Source organism: Crocuta crocuta, unplaced genomic scaffold (assembly GCF_008692635.1).
Source record: "Crocuta crocuta isolate KB4526 unplaced genomic scaffold, BGI_CrCroc_1.0 scaffold132, whole genome shotgun sequence".
Classification (NCBI taxonomy): domain Eukaryota; kingdom Metazoa; phylum Chordata; class Mammalia; order Carnivora; family Hyaenidae; genus Crocuta; species Crocuta crocuta.
Window position 1 is genome coordinate 353,368 of NW_027528611.1, and position 12,209 is coordinate 365,576.

Genomic DNA, 12,209 nt, shown 5'->3' on the forward strand with positions numbered 1-12,209 from the left:
ATTTATTTTTTTAAATATTTTTTATTTATTTCTAGGAGAGAGAGACAGTGTGAGCAGGGGAGGGTCAGAGAGAGAGGGAGACACAGACTCTGAAACAGGCTCCAGGCTCTGAGCTGGCAGTCAGCACAGAGCCCGACGCGGGGCTCGAATCCACGAACCGCGAGATCATGACCTAAGCGAAAGTCGGACGCTTAACCGACTAAGCCACCCAGGCGCCCCAGGACATTATAACATTTTAAAAATGCATTTTGTCCTATGGATGAAGAAAAAAATTATCTTTTAGCATATAGACAAATAATCATCCTCAAAACAAAGGAAGTTTGTGAAAAGAGTTTGATGGGCTCCAGCCTAGGAACCCACCCAGTTGTGTAGTGGCTTCAAGATCCTGCCTGCCTTCCAGCACCTCTGACACTTTGACTCATAGGTGACCAAGAACTGTCTTTCTCATCACTGCCCATCAGTACCCTAAACCCTACATACCCAGAAACTGATATAGAGTCTCCTAGGCCCTACTCAGTGCCACTGAGTGTGGGCATGGTGGACTTGATAGTAATGGTGATGATACCTTGTAAATCTTGCATGTTAATTCATTTCTCTTAGCACCACCGGCTACCACTCTGGCCTTTTAAGCCATTTGAACCAAAGATGAGGGAAGCTTTATGAAGTAGGAGTCCGCATTTCCCATACGCGTAGGTGCTCGAGGTCCCCCAGGTTATCTTTATTTCTTTTTTTTAAGAATGTATTTCCTGGGGTACCTGGAAGGCTCAGTCAATTAAATGCCTGACTTCGGCTCAGGTCATGATCTCATGGTTTGTGAGTTCGAGCTCCTCATTGGGCTGTTTGCTGTCAGGCTGCAGCCTGCTTTGGATCCTCTGTCCCCCACTTCTCTCTCCCCCTCCCCCACTTGCACTCTCTCTTTCTCTCAAAAAAAAAAAAAAAAAACCCAACATATTTCCTGATATGTATTTTGTTGGATATAATATGATGTTTATTTGGCAAAATGGGGCTAACTCACCTATCATTTCCAAGAGTCTCTGGATTAATAATAACAGTTTAACAATAATAATACTTATATAGCACTTTCATTACTTTAATGTGGTAGGCAGTGTTCTCAAAGCTTTGCATATATTCACTCATTTAATTAATAATGAAATTAATATAAAGATAATAAAAGAAAAGGTTAGTATGTTTGAAACTGAAAGTAGTTATTATCGTTTCCATGATGTTAAATCTTTATGGGCCACTTTACTTTTAGTATGTGCATTACATTCATGGGGGACTTAACTTCCCCATGTAGCAGTTCTTTTCTCATAGAAGTTGTTATCATTCTAAGCAAAGGTGAAAAATGCAGAATCTTAAGCCCAAAAGATTCTGACATGTGTTGTAAAATTATATCCTGCATTCCTGATAACCCAGAGAGGTTCAATAAAAGGTTATAACCAGTTTGAGACCGAGCGATAAAATGAATGGGAATGAGGGGGCAGCAGAAAATGAGAGGATGACACAAAATAAGCTGACCTTTTCTGGTCACAACTGTTGGTTGCAGGCTGACATTTATGGTCACCTAAATCTTCTGAGATTGTTCCTGTTGATATTACAGTACAAGTAATAACTGCATCTCAAATTTAAATTTGGCTTATGACAGGGGAATATAGATTGGTTCAGCATGGGACCAGCATCTAATGGTCCAGGGTAGCTGACTAGGGGAGGGTGATAGGCTGTTTTCATTACTGCCAGATTATTAGCTGCCAAATTCCATGTTGTATCCCAAAGAAACATGCATTATCTCTTCACCCATGTCATTTATTTTTCTTCAAGCTGGTTGTATATGTGGGATGGTGGGAGACTGGGAGGGAGTTGGAGATAAGCTGGCCTTTCCTGGGAACCATTCTGAGTTCGCTTTCCTGAGAGAATAGGGCTGAGCACCCAGACTAGGGAAGGTAGAAGGTGAAGGCATACCTCTTATGTGTCAGTTTTCTGTCCTCTCTCTTGTTACGGCTTTATTAATCTCCTGTTGTAGTGGGAGCAAGGCAACTGGCTCTATTTGGAAAGAAGCAAATGTCTTGCATGCCGCATATGTGCCAAACAGCGTGCTAAACCCTGACTATATGAAGATGAGTATGGCGTGATCAGCTTGTGATCTGCTAAAGCATACAGACACGCCTGAGAGATCATCTCGATATATTGTGGTGAATGCTACAATACAGAGGTCTATGCAGATTTTATTATTATCCGAATTTGATTGTTATGGAGAGAGTTCTGATAATAATCTGTTAGGCAGAAAATAGAGCTAGTGAATAGTGTAATTTTTGTACCCTTTAATGTTTTATTCAGTATAATGTGGTTTGTTATTTTAATATGGTTTTTTTCTGTCTTTTTCCTTTTGATGCCTAGGTCTTACTCATACTTCATTGAAGTGTCAATGGATGAACTTGATTGGATCAGAGTGATTGATCATTCACAATATCTGTGTCGTTCTTGGCAGAAGTTATATTTTCCAGCCCGTGTCTGCAGGTTAGTTCTCATGGCTAAGTAATGAATGATTTTGATGTTTACTTAAGGAGATTTGGACTTTGAGAAACAGACTACGTTTTGTTCTGTCCCAAGGAAAAAATTTTCAGGATATCAGCTACTAAATGCGTCCCAACTAAAAAACTTAGAGAAAATAGGAAAATTAAGCATCTAAATTCTAGAGTACACTGTGGAACTGTTTATCCACAGTGTTTTGTGCCGTACTTAGGCAGAAGACACGTAAAGAATAAGAAGGGAGAGAGAACACTGAGAAGTGGAGATGATTTTTAAGCTCCATGCTATCCACTGAAAGCAGAGTGATTGGTAGGGACTGTGTTCTTTCCACAAAAGCCAGGGGAGATATTTCTGAAGATCATGACAGATGACTTCCCTGGTCATCCTCAGGACCAGGAGGAGATTTTTATATGTTAGTGTGCATGTTCTGAATATCTGTGTTCTTTTTCTACGCCAGTGCTTATCAGTGGAGTTTGACATAACCAAGTGTTTTTGTGGGTTGGGTTTTGAGCAGGCGAGGCTGAGCTAGAGGGGCTCCAGGCTCACATCCTCCCTTCAATTAGAGCACCTTAGCTTTTATTGTTGTTATGTATCGTAGCCCCATAGAAAGTTGTTTTTAGAAAGTGTTGATGAGCTACTGTTCTGATATTTCATATTCTTTAGGTTTAAGCCATCTTTTAAACCTTCTGAATTATGTAAAACCTATACAACTAATGAATTTGGGTGTTGGGAAAGGAGGTTTGATGTGTCCAAAATTCTGTTGGTTTTTTTTCTTTTCTGTTGTAATTTTCCCTTTGGATATTGCCCTCAGGTATTCCTTACTTTAGGGTCAAAAGGTCAAAGGAGAAAATGATTGGTTCATTTAGTCAGGTGTGGCAAGAAGAGAAGGAAAGGTATTTGGGGGTATAAACCAGGGGCAGTGTGGATCTGGCCTCTTACCTGCTCCCATGCCTTCCCTCATCCATGACCCCAGCTGACCTCTCACTGTAGCTGATTTGGAGCAGATGGGGGTGCCCAACAGCACTTACCCTCTTGGTCAGAAGACACTCTTATACTTAACAAAATTAGGATCTAACAGCATCAGGGTGAATTCTTACCTACACTGAAGGAACTCCACAAAAGCTCTCGGCTTCTGGTACAGTAAAGAATCTTGCCTGCATTTTTTCTTTATTATTATGGGTATGACCGGACACAATATTGTTACCCAGGGATCCTCTTGTGTGAAAATGAAGGAAATCAATTTCATTTCCCCAAAGAGAGACCAAAGTGTTGCAGATCTGGCAGTTGCTCTTTTTATCAGAGGAGTTTTGAATGGATTAAAATAAGAGGGACAAGAAATTGAATGAAGATTTTGTGTCTCAGAGCTGCCTTGGGATACTTTGAGAGTGACAGAGGGGCCCCAGCTTGGAGGAGGAGATTGAGTCTGCATTGACTCGGGTTATTATGGTTGTATTGGATTAAAAAATAAGCATCATAGCAACCAAAGCATCTGATGTGGACTGAAGGACTGTATGGGTTGTATTTAATTTGAAACAAGAGGAACTGGACTCCCAGAATAAATGATCATGAATATAATAGTAGCCATGACAGAGGCTGTGTGCTTTACCCACTCGGAAATTCCCTCTGTGTGGAGGGAGATTTATGCCTTCAGTCGTGATCTCTGGCTTTTAGAAAATATACTTCATGTTATTTACTAATGGGCATTACTTACTCTCCCCTTTCCTTATTTAGTCTCTTCTGTTTGGCTTTGCTTTTTGTTGATGTAGCTTTTATGTGTTGTAGAGCTTGGCTGTATTCATGATGCTAGTTTTGTCTTGGTATAGCCAGTTCCTAACCCTGGTAAAGAAAAACTGAGCAATGATGATGTTAGAGATGGTGATAACAAGAAAAGGAAAGACTCCTGACACCCATACTAGTTAAGAAATAAATTTAAAACGATTTNGATTTATAATAATATTACATATTAATTACTACATTCCTTTAAAACTGCCTTTTGTAATTTTGATAGCCTTTAAAAATGAACCTGAGAAGTCTCAGTTGATTATCCAAGGATGTCTTATATTTGGTGTTTCTTATCTTCACAATCATTTATTGACTATCTAAACAGTGTTCTAAATATACATCTTTCAGGAACTTTACTGGGCACATTATTTAGTTAATTTGCACATTTGTATGTCACCTTTGGTTTTCAGTGTCCTTTGAGTATTTGTCTTGCCTCTGATACTAAAATTACAAAGTCTTGGAAGCAAGGAGTATGGATTCTTATCTTTTAGTATTCTTGCATGGTACTCAGTCTGTGACCTCGTATGTAATAGGTACTGTATAAATGTTAGCACAGGTTTCATAGGGTCAGGGCCCTGACTGCATAATGAAGAGAGATTGATTCAACATTAATATGTATATATATTCATTGGCATTTTTTAATCCATGTATTTGTTAAAATATATAATAGTGCTTGAAATGTCTCTGGAGTGGTATGTGGATCTATACTGTTTGCAGAGGTAACTTTCTGTTTTGTAGCAGGAAACTGAATTTTGAGGTTAATCCTGAAGGATATGGGTACCAGATATTGATGAAATGCACAAAAGAAGAGACTCTATGAGTTGGGGAGTGTGAGATTAACTAGCTCTCTCTGAGTCTTGGCTGCATTGCATGTAAATCAGTACTGTGTGGTAAAAACCATTGGCTGTGGAGCTAGATAGAGCTCTTCTCACATTCTGGTTTCACTGAATACTGACATGGTGATCTTCGTAGGGCTGTGCTTCTCTAAGCCCTTGCTTCTCCTCCAGTAAAAAACATGAATATCACAACACTGTTGATAAGGTCTGCTATGGAAAGTTAGATGACCTAGCATATGTGCAAACATTGAGTACAGTGCCTGGTCCAAAGGAGAGGCTCAGTCACTAGTAGTTTTTTATTGTTTTTATTATTTTTATTTTAAAATTGCTTTTATTTTTTTCTAATTTTTGAGACTGTCAGCTGGTGTTTGACCTTCAGAGAAAGAGATTTGTTCTTGCCGTCCTCTTTGGCCTCTTGGGCTCTCACTGTGAGGAAATTGTTCCTGACCTCAGGAGCCTAGTCCTCTCACCCCTTTTCCATATTGCCAGTCCATACATAGCAGTCCAAAACGTGCCTTACATGGTTTGCTTTATCTTCATAACCTGCGTATTGGCGTGTTTCCAACAGGTTTAATATATTTTCATTTTGGTAAAACATGTTTTATTGTGGCAAAATATATATGACATGAAATTTTCCGTTTATAGATTTTGTGGAATGTAGTTCCGTTAGCACTTCACCTCGCCAAGGTAGTAGACTTTATGTAGTGGCAATAAGGATAATGTCAGGCTTCAAAGTCAGAGTGATTGTTCCAACCATAGTAGTGAATGGAAGGAATGATCTCTGTCTTCTGGGCCCTTTTTAGGAATGTGCTGTAGATTAAGTAGCCAAAAGCCTAGACTAATAACTCCCCCTGCTCAGCTCCCACCTAGGGATGAATAAAATTGACTTGTCCATGTTTGTATAATCTTTCAGATGCACTCAGAACCATGTTAGGTGTTACCAGTTTTTTCTTTCTCAGGAAAAGGCAATTTCTGTGCTACCCGTAAATTCTCCCACCTTTAGTGTCTTCTTGGCTATCTAGTAAGCTCTCTTCAAGCTTTCCTAGATGCTGGAGCCTAGGACTGAACAGAAACCACTCATATGGAGTGGCAAATATGGCGTGCCCTGGGAGTGTTTTTAAAAACTTTCTGGCTGTTTCTCAACATGGTGCTAATAGTTTGGCAGCTATATACCATTGCCGAAATAGAAGACTTGAAAATGTGGGTTTGAATGGGTAGAGATGGATTTCAGAGCCTGCAGGCAGCTGGTAGCTGAAATTACCAAGGTGATCCTGGGGCAAAACCTGGGAGCTGAGGGGGTAGCAGGCCTGCTAGCAGCGGCCTCAGGGTACGCCCGGGAGTGTTTTCTGTGCAGGCTGGTCAGAGACGTGAGAGGAGTCAGGAGGCGCAGGACTGAAGGTGAGGCTAGGAAGGGTATTGACAGGGGTGCGGCATGACAGGGATGACCTCAGTTTACACAAAACTGGGCTTCTGTCTTTTTAAAAAAATTTTTAGAGTTTATGTACTTATTTTGAGAGAGAGAGAGAGAGAGAGAGAGAGAGAGAGAGAGAGAGAGAGAGCGCGCGCGCGCGCAAACATATGCATGTGAGTGGGGGAAAGTCAGAGAGAAAGAGAGAATTCCAAGCAGGCTCCAAACTCACAGCAGAGCCCGACATAGGGCTCAGTCCCGTGACCATGAGATCATGACCCGAGCTGAAATCAAGAGAACTTATTTTAATTTAGATTTCTTTCATCATCAATGAGGTATTTTTTAATAATGGCCATTTGTTCTTTCTCATTTATGAAAAACCTAGTTTTGTCTTCTGCGGCAGTTATCTTTTTCGGTGTTGCAAGCACTTACTCTGATATACTGACATATACATATATATGACATATACATATTGAGATATATATGCATATACACACATACACATATATGCCATCCTGTTGCCTGTCCTGTGTTGTACAATTTGTTTTTAGTTTTCAGTGTTTTACTGGTACTTTTTGCCATATAGAGTTTTACTTTTTAAAAAATGAAGTTTAAAAAATACATAGATACATATGTACATACGTAATAAAGTAGTCTAATCTGTTAATCATTTTTATGATCTCTGGTGGTCTGCTATCGTGTTTAGAAAAGGTGTTTCTCACTCTCACATTAAAGAATATTATATTTTTATAAACTTTCTACTGTGTTATTTTTGTCTTTAGATATTTAATTCAGCCAGAATAGTTTTTGTATGTATTTTTTTATTAAAAAAATTTGTTTAATGTTTTATTTCTGAGAGAGAGAGAGAGAGAGAGAGACAGTGTGAGCAGGGTAGGGTCAGCGAGAAAGGGAGACACAGAATCTGAAGCAGGCTGCAGGCTCTGAGCTGTCAGCACAGAGCCCGACGCGGGGCTCGTACCCACGAACTGTGAGATCATGACCTGAGCCGAAGTCGGACACCTAACCAACTGAGCCACCCAGGCACCCCGTATGTATTTTCAGGTAGGGATAGTCAGTTGACTAAGACTATGTATTTAATAATTGTTCCTTATCAGATGAATGTGAACAGTCATATTTATCATGTGCTATTCTTCACTCTGTTTCACTGTTTCTTTGTTGCTGAAAGTATTGTATTTATTGTAGTTTCCCTTCCCTCTTTTTGATATTATAAAGTGCCAAATGTGTCATGGAAGAAAGAAAGAGTGTTATAGAGCATCTGCTGGCCTGTCTTCTGGTCTCAGTGGTCACATTAGAGGTCATAAATGATGATAAACATCTCACTAGAATGCTTCTACTTTCACTTACAACAAGAAATTTAGGCATGGCTCAGCAGCTAAGAAAATAGATTTTTCATTTCTTCATCAGTTCATTCATTCATTCATTCATCACTTACTCATTCTGCAGTAAGCTGTACTTTGTGTCTGCACTGTACTTGATACCGAGGCCATAACACCTGCAGAAGACTGCCATGGTTTCTGCTGTCATGGAATTTGGGAGAAACCAACATCAATGAGTAATAACATATCAAGCCATTTGAAGAGTTTTGAAGGTGGTACTGTGATAGTGACTGGGGTCCAGGGGAGGTGTCGGGAGGGTGTTTTAAAGAGGTGGTCAGGGAAGGCCTGAGAGGGAAGGTGGGTACTTTCTGAGATGAAAGGAGTGATATTTTCTGGTCATTGTTTTAGATATTCAGCCTTTCTTTGGTGTGCGTTGACTGTTATTCAGGAGTAACTGGCCTGCTGTAGGAGGCCTCGTTAGATGGATACTAAAACTGCACTGCTTTTTGGTATAGGACACTTTAATCTCTTTTATTGCTACCATACATTCCCGGTCCCTCCTCATCCTGCCATCATTAGATGCAGTATAATTTTTTTTTTAACCCATCTTCATTAGATTACAGTATCCACACAGTGCTGTAGGTCTACAGGACATAAAACAAATGAGAAAATAAACATTGCTATTTATGGAAGCATTTTTTCCCAACCGTTTTAACGTTGTAGAAAAGCTGTGGGTCTTCTTTTTTTTCTCTCTTGTTTTCCCCTGCTTCCGTATATGGGCACTGATACATTCCTTTACTTTTCCAGGAAGGCACTTGTACATTATTCATTGGTTCACCAGGATGCTTTAGAATGATAGCTAGGACTATGCTGAGGCTTGACTTTCTTTATGTGATTGGCAGCTTCAGAATTCAAGCAATGCCTTATCCAGATGTAGAAAAGAAAGAAAGAGTTTCACTTTAAAGAAAAAGGAATCATTTTAGTGCATACTTAGTGTGAATTGTACCCACAACTCTGACATCATAATTGAACTAGTGTAGAGCAGACCTGCACGCAGAAACATTTTCTTCTGGGAATGCAAAGCAAAATGCAGCCACATGGTGTCACTAAATCATAGCAGTTTTACTTGAGGCCAAAGAGGTTGAAATTGCTTTTTTGTGTTTTTGTTTTTTGTTTTAAAATAAAACCATATTTATACGTAGATTGTTCTGAAGTCTGTGACTTGTGAGATAACATGTGAAACTATTTGTACTTTCATGACACATTATGTGTGAAGTCCGTAGATGTACTTGCAGGTAGCAACCTGATCTTGACCCGTCATCTGCAAAGTATAGCAGGTATGTGGGCTTTTTGGTACATTTATCAGTTTCATACAAATAAGGTGGGGTTTTTAATCTTCTTTTGGAATTTTGAAAGAAATAGAAGAGTACCTCAAAGGAGATAGATCCATTAAGTAGTTCTACGGAATCGGGGAGGAAAAGAAGGGGGTATGAAGAAAAGAGAGACGGAGTACAGGACCTCCGGAGAGACCAGAAAGGACGGACGGTCCAACAGTAAAGGAGCATTTTCTGTGGGCCAGCCACATCATTACCTTGTGTGATCCTCACAATAGCTCTACTAGAGAAATACCGCAAACTGCCCAATTTTACAAACAAGGAAATTGAGCCTTATAGAAGCTAAATTTGCAGGTCCCATGTTACTGTAGTTAACATCACGGCCCTAGTTTGCCTTTGCAGGATACAAGATAAAGAAATAGATCTGGTTTAGCGCAGGAGGAGACGTGAAGCCCTGAAGCAGCTCTTGCTGCCTCTAGGGCAGCGACGGTTTCCAGGAATGCCAGAAGAGAGGGCCCAGTGTGGCCCATTCTGTTCTGCTCTTGCTGGTCATAGCCACCTAGACTACAAGGCCACTGATGTGGATGACGATGAGGATGAATAGTTGGGGAAGGTTTCTCTTTTAAAATGCGCCAAAGGGAGTGTAGCAATCCTTTATCTAGGTATGTTTTGTCAGTTTGTCAATAGAGCTTTGAATTTCCCAGCCCCTTAGTTCCCAATGAGATCGTTGTAGACTTTATCATTACATAGTGAGTCTGATGTTCTTAACTCCTGATTTGCTTTGCTTCCACTGTATTTATAAACATACTTCATATATTATGGAATCTCTCTTGAATTACTTTTTTTTAATATTTAGAAATTTTGTATTTATTATTTTCACTTATAATCCTCTTATTAGGCCAAAAGAATAAAAAAAGCCCACTGTGTTTTATTCAGTGCGAAGACCTTGGAGACATGGTTGTTTGTGCTTATGTTATTAAATCACTTTCAGGCTTTTTTGTTTATTTTGTTTAAAGAGTAATAACACGTTGAACTGTTGTGTGTTCAGTAGAGGAGTTGAGATATGAGAAAACAGGGTTGTCCTTTTCCTTTTTATTTTATTTTATAATTTTAGAATATAAATTAGTGCCTTTTAATAAGCCTATTGCATGAGATGATGTTAATAACACTAATGACCTGTTATTATTGTCACAAACAGCTGTTATCTGTTTTTCATTCTGGAAGGGCAGGAACTATATTTGGTGGCACTAATCGTTGCTTCCCAAGCATTTAGGTCAAGGATTAAGTTCAGATAGCACTTCTGTGGTTGAGCATCAAAAATCTTTTTTCTCATGCTTTCACTCTCCTCAGCACTACTCTGTTACTTTCAGGATTTATTTATGTAGACATTCATTCAACAAACATTTACTAACACCTGCTGTATTGCAGGCACTTAGTCTAGGTGTCAGGCATAAAAGGATGAACTAGACACAATTTTTGCTCTTCTTTGAAGGATTGATAAAGTAAAATATGATAGATGCAATAATAAAGGAATATATAGGGTATGCAGGAGCATCGTTATGGGGGTTCCTACCAAAGAGAGGATTTGAGCTGAGTTGTAAAGGACCAAGGGATTGAGCCACAAACAAAGGGAGAAAGGATGTTCTGTGTATGCAGGACAGTTGCCAAGGGCAGAGCCTGCGTTGGACTTGGCCAAACCTGAACTCTCGTCTCAAGACTCTCCATCATTTGGTCCTTCTGCTTCTTTAGATTCATCCTTGGCTCTTATTAAACCGAGTCAAAATCGTCTATTTACCCTGTCTTCCTGTACCTCTGTGAGCCCAGAGACACGTACATGAATGACAGTCCTTCTCTTTTTATGTGACCTTGTATAATTGTTTCAGGTCCAGGTTTTAAATAAAACCAGGGGCTTGGTTTTATTTAAAAAAAATTTTTTTAACATCTTTCAACAAGATTAGAAGACTCCCTGTGGAGAACTGTAAATTAGGTTAATTTTCACAAATAATATTCAGAAAAGAATAAAAATTCCCAAGAAGCTGAGAAATAGTTCCTGTTTTGGAGACAGGATTTGAGTCAATGTGTCTTTTGCTTAGAAAAAGAATATGTTTTCATAAGTACTTCTTTGTTGAGTATGTGCTGCATGTAAGGAAATGGACATTAGGAAATCAGCTTTCCTGTTTGAGATCATCTTCTGGAATCTGTTTTGGTACTGCAGTGCTCCCACCACTTATTTGTTTATGGAACTTAGGAAATCCTGAACTTGGAAGCCTGGTACTCTTGTTACTTACTGGGCATGGGATTGTAGGTCTGTCTAGTAGAACACGAGGAGGGAATAAAATACAAAACCATCTGGGACTCTAGGCTTCTTAATATGACCGAGGGGTCTCTAGCATAGGTGAGCTATGGACCGGGAAAAGGAAACCAGGAATTAATGGAAGTGATGGGAAAGAGTTTCCAGGACCTACAACATAGCATCCAGAATGAATAAGAATGATATCACTGGAGTAAAGCTTCACTGACTTTGCTTTTTCAAAGATTAAGAAGAGGGAAGAACACCTAGATCTCAGATTTGGGAGGTCAGGAAAAAAACTTAGACACAGATTTATTTGTGAATTATACAGTCATTTTTACTCTTGTTTACTTTGGAAATGGTAACCTAAAGAAGACATTGGTTACATGCTTAATAATAGTCTCAGTGGAGAGTTAGGCCTATGCATATTAACACATCACCCCACACAGCCTAGCAGTGATTGCTCTGACCTTTTAACATTTATAGCTTAAATCACCCAATTTTGCCATTAATTACATAATATATCTTGTATGCCTCTCTATTTTGTGGTTCCTGGACCTCACTGTATATTCTTTTGGTAGTAGTTGCTCATTAGATGTCTTGTTGAATCTCTGCAGCCTTCTAACATTCCTGAAGGAAGGTGCCTGAATAATAATCTGTTTTTCTGGGAAAATCCTTCTAACATTGCTGTTTTTT

General features: G+C 39.3%; 1 protein-coding gene across 5 annotated transcripts in view; it reads left to right on the plus strand.

Annotated features, from left to right (window-relative positions):
* Positions 1-12,209, plus strand: part of BTBD9 (BTB domain containing 9) — a 404,299-nt gene that overhangs the window by 51,172 nt on the left and 340,918 nt on the right. For all 5 annotated transcript variants that reach the window (XM_077754863.1, XM_077754865.1, XM_077754866.1 and 2 more), the window contains exon 6: positions 2,395-2,514. In XM_077754863.1, the coding sequence (XP_077610989.1) occupies positions 2,395-2,514 (120 nt within the window). The remainder of the gene's footprint in view (positions 1-2,394; positions 2,515-12,209) is intronic.